Genomic DNA, 14,915 nt, shown 5'->3' with positions numbered 1-14,915 from the left:
TTAGCAGGACATATCATGGTCCCTGTAGCAACCAATCCATACTTATCTAATGCAAACGCTCCCCAAAATGTGGCCAGTACCACAGTACGTTCATCTTCCTCTTGGTCGCCCCGAACATGGTGTAGCCCCATCTCTAGAGCAAGTCGGATGCCCTGACCTGCGTAATATCGACTCATTGAATGTCGACCACAGCTGGTCTCCCGAACGGACATGATGCCAAGTGCTTGGATCGTAGTCAGCGAGTGATGGTTCGTTTCTTGGTCGAGCAGTCGCTGGGCTTCCTGAAAGAAGTGGTCGCCAGATGTACGATGGTTGTCGGGGATCAGGCGAGTGACAGCTTCGCTTGAAAAGCGGCAACCGAGGGCAAGCAGAGCGTTCACTAATATCGGCGTGCAGTATCTATGTCTTCCTTCACGGAAATCTTGAAGAAAGTGCTCCTTACTGAGTGGGGCGAAAGTGGGATATTCCCAGCAGAAATATAAGGCTAGAAGGTGGTGGACTAGGTTGATGTCACTTGTGACACTCGTCCAAGTTCCATGTACAGAGTCAGTTTCGGGCCCGCCGAGAGGCCACAAGACGTGTTGGAAGCCGCTGAATCTTGGTATGTCATCGGATATTCGGTCAATATCTACAGACTCATCTCTGACTCCAATGCTTGCCCGTGGTGGGTTTCGCATACCGTCCTTCCAGCGCATAACGTTGGAGTGGGGCTCACTTGTGGAGCTACTCCGGCTCTGAGAAGAATTGTATATGCTAAACTGGGGTATGTCTTGGTAGAAGGCTGACGGAGCGCTGAAGCCTGAATGCACAAGCTCATCAAGTCGCTCGGCGATACTGTCGACGGACTGTCCATCACGCAAACGTGACAAGACTTCATCCCCCAAGTCTGGTTGCACAAGGCCCGCAATGAGTCGATCAATAGAGCGTTGACGCTCTCTCAAACTGTCGATCTCGCTGCGGAGGGCGGCTTTCGACACATGCTCGTAGGGGATGTATATACATTTGATACTCCGGGCACTGCATCGTCCACAAGGTTTTTGGCTGTCGCACTATAGCACAACAAATGGTCAGGGCGGCAATTAACATAACAATACGAGCAATGATCAACCAAGGGGAGGCGGTAATACTTTGGCGCGTTTCTTGCGACATTCAGTGCAGGCGTGGGGTGTGACGACATCAAAGTTGCGACTTCGCTTGGAACGTCGAGCATTGCCAGTCGGTGCAGACAGGGCTGAGTTGGCAGTCGAGGATGGAGCTGAAGCTGCGGATTCTTCAGACGGCACAGCTGGATGTGCCTCTACAACACCGCTAGAGCCGTGCTGGTCTGGACCCGGCAGGGTCGGGTTGATGGAAGTTTTCATAGATTATTGCCCAAGTCGCTATAGCGTAGTCTCGGGCTCAATGCGGAGCTCCGGAATTGAGCGCTGGGTTAGAGCCGTAATTTGTGGTGATTGCGACTGCGTTGCAAGGGTGAGCTTGGTATCAGAATAATGCCAGACAGCGAGAGTACGATTATGGGCATAGACAGATTGGAATGACACTGGTTGCTTATTTTATTTATTTGTTTATTTATTTATTTATTTACTTTTCGGGGACCTTCTGGTAGCTTCCACGTTGATTGCATGGTGATTGGAATTCATAAGGTGCAGACAGGGGTCCATATCCCGGTACTCGGTTATGACCCATCACATGTGTAGATAAGGGGGGGAAGTCTCAACAGCAATCAACTCCCTAATGCCCAAAAGCAGGCATAAACGGAAATCACAGGTTAGCCAGACCCATAGCTGCCTGTGCACAGATGGGGCCACCGCCAGGGTTGGCTAGACCAGCCGGGCCCAGACCGTTCTAGCCCATAGCACATTGTCCAAGGTGTTCAGGCAAGCACCGCCCACAAAGCCGTCGGTGGGAGAGGAGCACGAGAATGGTCCGGACGTCATCAATGAGAGAATGTGCTTTTTGGCATCGGAAGGCTCTATTATTGGAGGAGATGTCAGTCTCGATCTCGTGGTCCGTAGGAAGCTAATGCGGCTAGACGGTCTAGACCCTGTATCTCTAGCCAACCATGGAGGTGGCCGCATCCAATTACTGGCTGATCACCGACCAGGATCTCACAGCACTGGTTATTAAGCGTGAGCAGATTTGCCGATGAATCACGTGATACTCACGTCGTTCATTGTTGACATGGCAAATACCCCCATCCACCCTTTTGTCGCCTGCATCTGCCATAGCTCAACCCTACGATGGCGCATCCTCGAAATGCTTGCTGCATCGATCTTTAGGCAATAATATTAGAGACTTCTTCGACTTCACCCATGCCTTACGTGACAAAAATGCCCTCAAATCGAAGTAGCTCCTTTAGGACCCAACCGCCGCCAACCGGTCGTCCTCTTCACCGATGCAATTCGTCCGAGAAGCCTGTTGATTACTGTTTGGCTTGCGAGGCCTCGTTTGGAGCCAGTCCTCGCCGCAACTCTTCCAGCAACAGTCATGGGACCGGGCAAAGCGACCCCCAGAAGTGGTTTGACCACTCGAACCAGAACCCGACCGCCACTATCGGCAACAATCCCATGGACAGTATGGACTGCCTGTACTGGGACCGAGGGTTATTTCGGAAGATACTGATGCGATGCTGTAGTTGACCCCCCCTTCTTCCAGCCAGAATCTAGTTCGTCGAATTCGGAGAATCCATACTCCCAAAGTCAATACCAGCTCGCCTCTCCGAATCTCAGCACGGCGCATAGCAGTAGCGCTGATGACTATCGCAGTGTCATTGACGACCTAACGATTGAGATTCAACAGCTTAAGGAGGAATTGAAGCGCTATAGGCAAACAGGTCCGGACATCCTTCGTAAAGACACGCTCTTTGAGATCAGGATCCATGGGCTGCCCGAAAAGAAGAAGAGAGAGCTCGAGGCTATTCTAAGAGACTTTGCCGCCAATCTCGATAGGCCCCCAGATGCATCATCGTTGAGGAGGAAAAAGTCATCTCGACACAACCGCGATCACATACACTCGGGATCTGGAACCCGGCCAGAACATGCCTCTTCCTCTCCACCATCCAACTTCCGGCCAGCCGACTCCGCCTACGCCTCCATGTCAACTGGTGCCAAGTCTGCGAGCACGTGTCTTAGCGGTCCTATCATGAGTTCAAACAAATCATCGAAGCAAAAGGTGGAGGATTATCTGCGAAACATTCCCGATGGCCTATACCTGCGACACATGATCATGACAGACAAGGAGCGGAAGAATCTCGTTGTTCGTCGTCTTGAACAGCTTTTCACGTTTAAGGCCAGTACTCGCCGCATGTCGAAGAAGCAGTCTATGGAGCCGGGTGACAGCTTCGCTTTTGCACGCGTTGTAGGGGATACACAGACGACGGGCTTATCAACAGCCCTTGAACCACCCACTCTTGGAGCCGAGCCTATCCGGGAGGCAAGGATTCTCCCTCTGGAGCAACAATCCCGGCGTTTGAGAAACATGAGCCGTTTTGGAGGCCATGGGTCGGCTTCTAATCCCGATGAGGATCACACGGGCACCGGAGGCAATGGTAACAGCACCGGTTCTGATATCAAGCTGTCTCCCCCAGTGCCGCCTCTGCCGGAGCAGCTGCGACCCTGTGATTTGGACCCCGATCGTGCTCAAATTTCATCCGAGATTATGAACTACATCCGGCATATGGGTCTTGTGCCGTCCCCCGAGTTACTGCCCGATCAGGACAACATCCATCCTGACGCCGAGGGCTGGGTGTACCTGGACCTGCTCTGCAACTTGCCCCAGCTCCAGATAATGAACATGACACCAGACTTCGTTCGCTCTGCCGTCTCAGAAATCAGCACCAACTTTCAGTTGTCCCCTGACGGGCGCAAGATTCGATGGCGAGGTGGATCCGAAGGTACCAAATTCAGTAGAGACAGCTCTGATTACAACTCGCAAAAAAGTCCTTTTGTCGATGACATCGAAGGTTCGGAGAAGAAACGCAGGCGTCCGAAGCCTAGCCGTTCCACCGGCAACAAGCTCCAATCTGGCGGTTCAAGTAAGCATACGCCTAAATTTGATCCGCGACTTTACGCTCCATTCGACAGCTTTCATTACAAACCACTGTTCGTTCAGCAGGATTCATCCGGCAGGCACACTCCAATGGATGAGACGGATTGTCCTGTTGGACCAGCGAAGGGCGACAATCTCGGCGAGCCGGGATTGGACTTGAATTGCACCGGCGGGTCAACTCGCGAAAAGCAACGCCATGAAGGTGCTATCATCTACTACAGCGGCGCACCTTTCTGCATCGATTTATCGGGTGACCCAGTTGATATGTCACCGGCCACTCACATGGTCTCGCGCGGTCAAACCCGCAAGAATTACCAGCAGGCATCAGACGTCACTCCGTCTCCTCCACAGCGAACAGCGCCTGGCTCCTTCATCAACCACAGACCGTTGACTGATCGAGGCCAGATCCTACGTCAGCAGAGTTCAGCCATGGATGGGGATAATAATGGACTTCGGGGTCTGACATATGATGACGGCGAACCAGTAAGCGATATCGAGCTGGATTTGATTTGGCCCGACGATCAGCAGTACATAGAGTACCCGCCCTTGGAACCCTCCGGACTTGGCGGCGTTTTCCCCGAAGATCACTTTATGGTGGTTATTGCTACTAAGCGGCCGAAGCAAGATACCCTCCCATCGACTTCTGAGTCCCAAGTTCAGAGGTTGAACAAAAGCACAGAAGGGATCATCCATCGGCTGGCAACGGTGTCAACTTCTTGCCCTGTCCTTGGCGGCTTAAAAACAAGACCAAGCGAAGAACCACCGCCCATCGAACTTGAGTATCTGTCGGGGCGCATCAAGAGGCTAGCGCCGGTCCAACTGCCATCTCCGGCTATTTTCTTCCCGCCGTTTAGCACTGACGACTCCACGTCTGACGAAGATGACGGCGTACCTGCAGATATAGACAATACTGGATCTTCAGAGGAGCGTGTGAGCCGATGGGAGAACCCATATCATTCCGATAGCTATCCCGATGGCCTCGATGTCAGCAGTGGTGTTGAGGAAGGTGACGATCCAGACGAATCGTCCCAAGATCAGAAGATTGACCATGTCAATAGAGATACTGAGACAATAATGTTACCTAACCGCACTCAGCAGGCCACTCGTCGCACCAGCAGCTTCGCAGCTACAGGAAGGAAGGGTACCGCCGCAGGTATCCCGCAAGCAGACGATACCAGTGGTGAGGACACTTCCTGAACAGCTTATGCTACTGGTATACCATACTTCTTTCCCTAAGGGCAAGAGACATTTTTAGCACGGAGATTCTAAGGACAAATTGGCTATTAAGATTGATTGACACCTTCTGTATCTGGCAAGTTGGTGCTATATCTTGAGTATTTCCGGCTGCAGTCTTGCGGGTAGCGCTTAGCGTCGCGCCCCACCTTGCCACGCAAATTGATGAACACAACGTTCAACTTTGCAATTGAATTCCTCCCACCAAAACAACGTAAATTAACTAGCTGCTCCTGGGATTGATTCCTCATGTTGTTTACAACCGCAACAGTTATTTCTTCTGCAGCCAGCTCAATTGGTTCCTTCCCAGTTCCACGTTTTCTCTCCTTGTCTGTTCCTTCCATTTCTTGGTTCCCCGGATCAGTGTGGCTAACAGACCGACCGACCGGCAATTGTCAGCAGACTGACAGACCGAAGGGGCCGGTCTGGGTCGGTCGGTCTGTTAGCCACACTGCCCCGGATCTCTTCCCTCGTCGGATAACCTAGTAGGGGGTTATAGTTAACTGCCTTCTTCGCAGTTGGCTTCTGTAAGTAGCTTGTGAAAGTGTTACCATGCACAACCTGTCACGGCCCATGCCGCGATCGAATGCGTGTCGCCACACGGCACGGATCAACGTATTCCGCTCACTCGCACCGAGTGAGCGGGACCCATTTTCTCACTCCGGGCAAGTGAGAATGTAACACTATCTCACGATGGGCATCGTGAGATGCTCCCCAGACCCTACCTATAAAAACCACACAACATCCCTTAGACAGACACTCTCGCTACCTCAGCTTTCAATACAATTCGATTACTCAAGAATATTTCTTGACATTATCGGACGTGATACCCTACGCTCAGTACTCTACGCCCCGTCACAACTGCCAACATCAACCAATTAGGTTACGGTTTACTACGTTGGGAACCTTGACCGTCACATCAGGCAAAAGGCGCGGTCGCCGGGATTCGCCTATTTTCGGAGTTGCCGTCAAGGGTGCCTCAACCTTCGGAGGGAACCGGGATCCAGCCGCGAGGAATCAGTACAATAGGAGTCGTTGGAATGTAAAATAGGCGGCAGGTATGCCACGAGATTGAAATATAAGAAGGCCAGGATCCTCAGGAGAGGAGGAGGGCAGAAATCAATAGGCTCATCATCGAACCCTCAGCTATCAATCTGTTAGCTGGCTTGCGCCTTTGTCACTCTTCTTTGTTCTTCCCATTATTCCTCTTTTCACACCGTCTAAACATAAAAGGGACGCAAAATGTCAGAACAAGTCGGCGAAAACTACGCAAGACAGAGCCACGATGAAAATGCCCAATCCTCCAAAGTCTCCCAACAACCCAATACTCCATTTCCCGAGGCGGATAGTGAGGGACCCCTGGAGGATTTCTCGTACCTAGATTATGTTAGTGTTATCCCGGACTTTGCCTGGTTTGCCCAATGGCTGGGGCATGAGCCTGGACCCGCCAGCGTATGGGAGGAAATTCTTGGGTATCCCACGCGAGTCGCCATTGTGGACAGGATTAACGATCAAATGAACTTTCATCTGGATATTGATGCCGATAATCTCTCCGAGGCTTTGGAGGGGCGAAAGCCTACTGTTTCAACCCGAATTATCGTCCTCACTTACGAGCATCCTTGGAACTTTGACCGCAAGTTTGTTGAGAGCATTGGAAAATGGTTTCGAATCAACCCCCGGTTCTTCTACGGAAACTTTGTTCACGGTGATCGAATCCACACCATAACTCCTCCGACGTTCAAGCGACAATTTACAACACCATGGGTTGATACTTTGCCCTCGCAGAACATATCCTTCGAATTAAGACAATCTCGACATCATGAAAGAAATTGCAACACCTTTTCGGCCATGGTTCTCAACCCGAGCAACTCTAATTGCCCAGAAGATAAGAAGACAGGTATGTACACCACATCCTTAGAGCCCCTGAATTCGCAACGAGATCAGCGACGCGTAATTCACTTCCTCTTCTGAGCTTAGAGGAAATACTTGCCCATTTATTTTCTGCATATCATACAGGAGACGAAGAACATGCCTTCAATGTTATCTCTATCAGAATACTAGCTACTTTCATCGATTACTAAAAGATATATATATAGTTTTGGTCCTGATTCGCGACGGCCTCGAACCATTCCCCCCACGCCCCAACCGGCGACTTACACAAAACCGCTGGCCGGACGTCCAAATGCCGCTCCCGTCTGAGCTAAGGGAACTATACCCAACGGTGAGCCTCCAAGACGACACCCTGTCGTCTCGATATTTGTCTCGCGTAAGGACTATGGATCTCAAATCGGCAAGAAGTGCAGACGCAAACCCAATCGAATATGCCATTCCTTTTGGCCATATCCTGGCCGAAGAGTTTGGCAAAGAACTTGACTCTTGGTTCACTCGTTACGCTAATGAGAGATATTATGGGAGGAGTACGTACATTATGGCCGACTCTGTAGATTCGATGATTTTAAGTCTACAGAGCTGGCTAGATGAGATCGCATTTGCCAAACAGAACGTGTTACGGCTCAAATCAACCGCTGCTGTCGACGGATTGGCCGATGACATCAAGTACTTGGAGGAGAGGGGCAAGTCGTTGCTCAACGATTTACGAGACACTCTTGACCAGCACGTTGGTCTCCTCTCAATCAAAGCGAGCGAGAAGGCCATATCTGAGTCTCACCGAGTCAACCGGCTCACCTATGCGGCGTTCATCTTCATCCCTCTCAGTCTGATCACCTCGGTCTTCGGCATGAACGTTTCGGCACTCGGTTCTGGACCAGCTCCAATTTGGCTACCCTTCGTCATCTCCGCCCTAACCCTCGTCATTTCTGTCACTTATATGTGGTGGGCCTCGAAAACCTCTGCGTCAAGGGCAGAATGGAAGTACCATGCGCTAAGCACCCTGTGGCGAGTTATCGAGCTCTCCTTTTGTTTCTTCCTACGCTCACCAGTCGAAATCTACACGAGAGTTGGCCTCTGGGTTTTGGGTTTGGTAAGGCACGCGGGGATGTCGTGCCAATGGCCGCAAAACAGGCTCGACAGCCTCGAGGAAAGTATGGGAGGTCTGATACACATGCGAGTGAGCGTCAAGTCGAAAGTCGACTCTTGGTTTCGTAGCATTCAGCTTCTAGTGCCTTTCCTTCGTCCGAAACCTACGAGGAGGCGTAGTGTCCAAACGACATCTGACGATGAAGGTCCGAGCTTGGTACAAAGGTGGAGACATAATATAGATATGCAGTCATAGCGCTATAATAAGTTATTTAAGAATTTCATATTCGCACTGTTTTTTTATAGTTTTTTATTTTTAAAAAATTAAAAAGATTTTTTTAAAAATCTAAGAAATTTATAAGCTTAACGTATATGATAAGCGAGTGAGCCACTATACTGTACTGCAAAAATAGCCTACCCTAGACTATCTAACTCACTATAAAATAGCTAGAAACACACACCTTCCCTTGTAATCACGGAAGTGTAATTGGCTTAGCGTATCTAGCGGCCCTATGAGATTAGTTCTCCCGGGCGTAATAAAACATACATACATACCAACCAAGTCGAGTAACTTGGTTGTTGGACACACTGCTCATGCATGCACCGCCTCCAGACCAAAGGGACGGTTTATGAATTTCGGTGATTGTGTCCAAGGCTGCGGACGCTGAGTTGGAAACGATGGTATGGACGTGTTTAGCGCCTGGGTTGGCATCTGAAACGTCGTTTGCTTCCATGCTTGGTTTGGCCATGACAACAGGATGGAGGGTATAGAAGAGAAACTTGGAGTACTGATGTCTAACGAGATTGACGAGTGCAAACTAAAGACAGTGGAGGGAACACAGGGGGGACTTGTGCTCTTAAATATGCTTCTCTCGACCATAACTTCGTAGATATCTAAACCTATGGGACAACATTCACGGCGGCTTTATCCAGATTCCTGGGGCTCTCCGCATGAACATGGTCTGGTCTGATCCATGGATCTCATGGGGCCAAAGCAGCTGTGCGGGGATTGAATACTCCAGATTCCTCAAGCTCGAACCAATCACGCCTCAATAATCCCGAGCAGGGCATCAAATTTTGTGGCTTTCAAAGAATGGCGGCTCAGGTGTTTCGAATAGTCGGCACTCGAATGCCAGGGGGAGTGAGGGGCACTTGAAGCCTTTTATCCGGCTCATCTGAGGAATCAGGCGAGTCTACTTTCCCAAGTCCCTGTACGAGGCAGATTGGCCGTGCTGTTTTGTGGACTCAAAGTGTCTCTCGCGGCTAAATGAATCATGAAAAGCGTGCTAGACGAGAAATGGCAAAATTAGGGGATACGGTCCTCTCTCCGAGCCAAGGCGGCATCATCAACTTGATGATGATCAATACGTCCCTAGCAACAGCCGGACACAACGAGCCGCTGTTCAGCGGGTGTCGAAGCAGCTCTCTTGGGCCCAGGCAGCTTCCGATAATCCTGGTCTCCACAGGATGGCGGGTTGCAGTTCCAACCCTTTCAGGTATCACGTTGTTTGCATAAGCGTTTAAATAGCCTCGTTTAAATGACGAAATTCTCTTATTAGGAGTAACCCCGAGCCTTTAAATTGACTGTTGTAAACTAAATACATGAACGTGTAGTTGGTATTATGATATAGGCTCAAGGAATCCAGCTCTCTCTCATGTCATTCTGGGAAACTTCATATGCCTTTAGGTTTATCAGGTCCTCCAACTCGGTAGAGTCGATCGTAGGAGCACGCCTTTGTATCGCACCAAAGAGCATTCCTATGAGTATTATAGCCACCAGGATCGGGGGTATAGCAAAGCAAAAGGACGATCGCTGTCCATTGCCAACTCTTGTTGCTTCCACCACAGCGGTGCTGTTGAAGGTATGGGTCGTGGTTGAGTTCATCCGTGCTGTGACCATGGCGGCAACTAGGCCAAGGACATCCTCAAGAGCGTTGGTGGACTGTGTGAAGCCAAAAGGGCCTGACCGCGGGCCATGGCCAGTATTTGAAGCTTCCCAGACAAGATCCCACCAGCCGTCTGCTCCAGCTCCCTGCAGAAGGGTCTGCCAATTCGCAGACGCAGCTGTCGCAATGACGTCTCGGATGATGGGCGGCCCTTTGCATGAGTTGCCTGTGGCTTTCAGATAGCGCATGTAGCGGTTTTGCGCTGCGCCAGTGCCTCGAAGTTGCAACGAGACCTCACGGTATTCGAAGGCACCTCGGGCATCCACGGTGCAAGTGACCACGTAGGTCGAGCCGGGAGCCGTGGGAGGAGCCCTTGCGGTATCATTGACGGATACTGCCAGCCAGTGGGCGTAGCCACCTTCGGCACCGATCACCATTGTGCCCTGGCCAATCTCTCCATGCGCACACATGGTCTTGAGCATGACGCCTCCGCCGCCACTGTAGTAGTGAGCGAACTCGGCTTCCGAGAACCTCCTGGCTGCGCTGCAGTGGCCGTCATCAGCACTGACGTTGAGCCACTGGGTTCCCCAGACGATAGTGCCCCCAGGATGGCAGGAGATTGGATTTCGAACCATGACGCGGGAGCACTGACGGGTTGAGACGAGGTCAGCTCCATACAATTGCAGCATCCGATCTAGATCTGGAGCAGACACATCCTCTGGGGAATACATGGTCCTGGGGACGCCGTTTGCCGATCGGTGTACTGCAACGCCAGCGTCCATGTAGGAGTAGAGGTCGGGGTCAAGGGTGTTTATGTTGCCGACCATGAGCTGGGCGTCACGCGTCGGACAGTCCCCCTGTTTCGTCTGCACAAGAAACACCTCGTCGTTGCCAACGTCCCAGTAGTAAGGCCAGTTAGGGTCTTGGAGAGGCAGCTTGAAGACCCCGGTACAGTTACCAACCGTCCGCATCTGCGTGCTGGGTCCATCATGAACCTGCTGGACATAGCCAAACTCGCGTGTCGTCGCCGTCGGGCTCAGGCTGGCTGTCAATATTGCTGTGGTCAGAGCAGCAATCCAGTATCTGTAGTGTATCTGGATGGTTCGAAACTTGGCGAAAAAGTTGTCCAAGTTCGTCACTGCCCTCCACTCCCTGTTGAGAGGCTGAAGTGGGATCCTCTGGTTCCAGCTCTCCAGCTTGCAGTCGAACTTCCTTGCGAGGAGCTGCTGGAGCGCTGAAGTTATAAAGGCTGTGCAGATGGTGCCGGCCACAGTCACCCCCGTGATGTACACCGAGCGCTCGGTGCTCGATAGGGCTCCATTGGCCGTGATGTAGATGGGATGGAGGACAACGAAGATGGTGAGGAATACGATGACTACCGTGCACAACAAGGCGAGCGAGCCTTGGCACAATTTTCGAGACTGCTTTCTGGACTCCATTATGATGTTGACAAGTAGACTACGGAGAGGGAGCTCAGTACTCAGACTGGAGATGCAGTCTAATAATCATCTCAAAGCTCACCAACAGGTGGGCTGATGCTGAGAGTGCAGACAGAGTATTTTCAGCTATTGTAGTTTTCGCCCATCACAAGGCTGATCTGGCCATGAAATCATCCCATGGTCGTCTGCTCCCGCAATGGTGTGGGCTAAGTGGCGCACGCCACATGAACGCCAACTTTAGCCTTCACTTGGAATTATACGCCCATCTTATGATCTTGTACCATCCCTATGGGTGTGGCTTAGGAGTTGGCCGCAGGGGATGATGTCGCATGATCGTCGCAAAGGGATCGCTGGCTAGGTGCTGCCTATCTCTGCTGCCAGGTATCAATCAGCCCAGCGCCCAGCAGCAGTTTTCAACGTCTTCCGGGCTGACAGGTGCCACCGACTGTTCCGTTAAGCTGTGCGAGCTGAAAACCTCCATGCGAGTGAAGCCACTAGCTTGCACGCATCCTCTAATGGGCAGAACCAGCGTTCTACATAAGTAAAGTAAGTAAAATTTTCAGGCTTACTTACTTACTTACTAACGAAATCCTTACTTACTTGCAACCGCGAACTATTTACTTACTTTACTCACTTACTTGCAAGTAAAGTGGATCCACGTACAATAACCAATCATCGTAGAGCGTGGTATCCCGATCCACCCTGGGCTTTGCCCAGGAAATCGCATTACTGCGTGCCCAGTTTCTGAGGCATTGCAATGCCTCCACAGTAACCCAGTGCAAGGCGTTCGTTTATGAAGATATGGTGAGCTTTGCGGCACTGAAAACACGTTCATTTTCGCTGGACATGGCTGAGATAGAAACTAAGTCCATAGCCATATTGAATAACCGAGGGAACTGAGTCTTGCGGCCAAGCCACCATCGCAGCAATTCCGACCCAAAACATTCATTCACTTACTGCCGTAAAACCTCCAGGGCGGATGGGCGGGGCTTGCGGCTTTGCCCCACTTACTTGGATCTTACTTGCTTACTTGCTTCTTGGAGGCTTTACTTACTTACTTATTACTTACTTACTTGCAATTACCTTACTTATGTAGAACGCTGGGCAGAACAGCTGACTGATTCTACCTGTGTGAGGCTGAGGCGGGCGAGAAGTAGCCTGCATCACTGTGAGCTGCTCGACATCTAGACGTTCCCAGCCCTCCCAACTTTCTGCCCTCCGGCCAAAGACAGGATCCTGCTCGCGACGACGAACGTGCATTTACAATTCGTGAGCATGCAGGCCGGTATCGTTTAATCACTGTGAACCGCGACGCATAGTGCGAGCTAGTAGATAACATATACCGTCTTCTGTAGTAATGGCTGAAAATTCCGTAGGTCCATGGCTAACCCGGGAAATACCATGCACTTCCCCTCACCCGGTAAGACCCCTCTACTGGTGAGCAAAAAAAAAAAAGGTTCCCCATACAAAATGTAATTTTTCAACCATACCATGATAATTCACCAAAAATAACAAGAATAAAAAAATGGTTGAATTTCGTTTTGTAATCGAATGAATTTTAATATTTTCGTGGTATTTTAACTTCACGCCCCGCGCGGGTCCGTACCACAGCTAATTCTTCCCCCTCCGAATTTGACCTCTCATCTTCTTCCATCCCTCCCACCTCGATCACATCCTCAACAGCATCCGCCCCTTTAATTGCTTCGTTTGGCTCGGAAATAGTCTCACCAGCCACTAGAACCTCCGCCAATGTCATGAACCTTTTGTTGGGATTCGGTATCGCCTTCCTCTTCTTGCCTCTGCTCAACCGGCCAACTTCCTCCTCCAGACTCGCTATTCTGGTACTCAGAGAGGCGATCTTTGACTCTTGAGCTTCAAACCCCCTCGATATCACAGAATAGCGCCTTCTTGTTGACGGGCTCTTGTTCTTCCCCAGATCTCTGATGTGGCGGCTGGTCTTTGGCGTATTATCAGAGTCGACTTGCCCGTCTCTGTGGCCGTCCGATCCTGGCGTCGTTTCCTTCTTGTCCGGCTGAATCTTAGGATGTATGAGCGCTTTCCGCCCGTGAAATCGGCCAGTTTCTAGTCACCCTCCAGCCTGAGAGGATATTTTTCTTCGCCATGCCTACTTCCCTGGCTTTGGCATGACCCTTGATGAAGTTGACCTTGTCCGCCGGTGCCGAATCAGTCAGGCTTGTCAGTTTTTGGAGCTCTTTGCGATATGCAGCCTTGGAGGCATGAACACGCCATTGTCAAGTGGCTGTAGGCCGTGGGAGCAATGAGCCGGCAGGTAACAATATACGTTGTTCAAAAAGCACGTAGCCATCCACTCATCCTGGATTTTGAGTCAGCGACATTTTTGGTTCAGAAAGTTTGGAACAGGCAGACACGCACGGATACATGGCTTCGATGGCCATCTAAGATGATAAGTCTCGCATCAGACTCATCTTCCGGTTGCGTTTGGGGAAGATAGACGTCTTTGAGCCACTCAACTGCGATATGGTTATCTGTCCAGCCATTGTCGGACGTGATATAATACCAGTCGGCTATCTTCTTGAACTCATCGATAAACCACTATTGCTGAAGCTATTTGCCTTTGAAAATAATCCCCGGTTTTAAAAGACGGCCATCTGCAGTGACGGCTTCGAGAAAGCTAGTCCAAGCGCGGGACTGAGGGCCTTTGAGGAAGGCCTTCCTCTTGGGATCGCTACTGCCAATAACCAAGGAATCCAAGCCTAAATTCGGAATGAATTAGTAGAATCAATGATTAAAACGATAAATACCCACCAAATCTAGCCATGATACCACCCTCGTCAACATTAACAGTATTCTCAGGCTTGATCCAGCCATACTCGCTCTCGCGGATATCAAAGTACCAATTGACGGCGGTTAGGGTAAAAGAACTGAACCTAGACGCCTCCTGACGTTTTCCGATCTTCTTCTTTATTGATGGATGTCGTTTCATGAACCTAGCCAGCCAGTGTATACCGATAGGCCTTTCCCTGCCTTCTTGTCGTAGGAGGGCAGTGACGGTGGCGCGAACTTGACTGTGAGAAGGAGCATAGCCCAAGGCCTCTTGTCGAAGTATCCAGGCAACCAATCTAGACTCCTGAGGCTTGGATAACAGCTGGGCAGGCTGTGTGACCTCTGACCTTGACGGTACGCCTCTTAATCAGTGTGGGAAATAGGCGGTCCATAATGGGCTCTTGGACTGGACCGCCTATTCAGTCCAGTCCAGTCCGGAAAAATTGCTGGACCAGGTGGTCCAGTCCAGGGTCATTGGACCGCCTGGACCGCCCATTTAAGGCCCATATTGTTAGGTGAGTAAATAGTG

At 50.8% G+C, this 14,915-nt stretch overlaps 3 protein-coding genes across 3 annotated transcripts; 2 read left to right on the top strand and 1 right to left on the bottom strand.

The window, feature by feature from the left end:
- Window positions 1-2,330: 2,330 nt before the first annotated feature.
- Window positions 2,331-5,244, top strand: NCS54_01493900 (Hypothetical protein; the record flags this gene model as incomplete). The annotated part of the gene is made up of 2 exons (XM_053160059.1): window positions 2,331-2,574; window positions 2,636-5,244. The coding sequence occupies 2 exons, from the start codon at window positions 2,331-2,333 to the stop codon at window positions 5,242-5,244; spliced, it is 2,853 nt and encodes a 950-aa protein (XP_053016034.1).
- A 1,278-nt stretch (window positions 5,245-6,522) lies between these two features.
- On the top strand, window positions 6,523-8,512 carry NCS54_01493800 (Magnesium transport protein CorA, transmembrane region; the record flags this gene model as incomplete). Its single annotated transcript, XM_053160058.1, has 2 exons — window positions 6,523-7,177; window positions 7,377-8,512. 2 exons carry the CDS (start codon window positions 6,523-6,525, stop codon window positions 8,510-8,512), a joined length of 1,791 nt encoding a protein of 596 aa, XP_053016033.1.
- A 1,377-nt stretch (window positions 8,513-9,889) lies between these two features.
- On the bottom strand, window positions 9,890-11,581 carry NCS54_01493700 (Hypothetical protein; the record flags this gene model as incomplete). Its single annotated transcript, XM_053160057.1, has 1 exon — window positions 9,890-11,581. The coding sequence occupies one exon, from the start codon at window positions 11,579-11,581 to the stop codon at window positions 9,890-9,892; it is 1,692 nt and encodes a 563-aa protein (XP_053016032.1).
- Window positions 11,582-14,915: the final 3,334 nt, after the last annotated feature.

Source organism: Fusarium falciforme, chromosome 13 (genome assembly GCF_026873545.1).
Source record: "Fusarium falciforme chromosome 13, complete sequence".
NCBI classification, from domain to species: Eukaryota; Fungi; Ascomycota; class Sordariomycetes; order Hypocreales; family Nectriaceae; genus Fusarium; species Fusarium falciforme.
The sequence above is the reverse complement of the archived record's forward strand: the minus strand, read 5'-3'. Positions and strand labels throughout refer to the sequence as shown.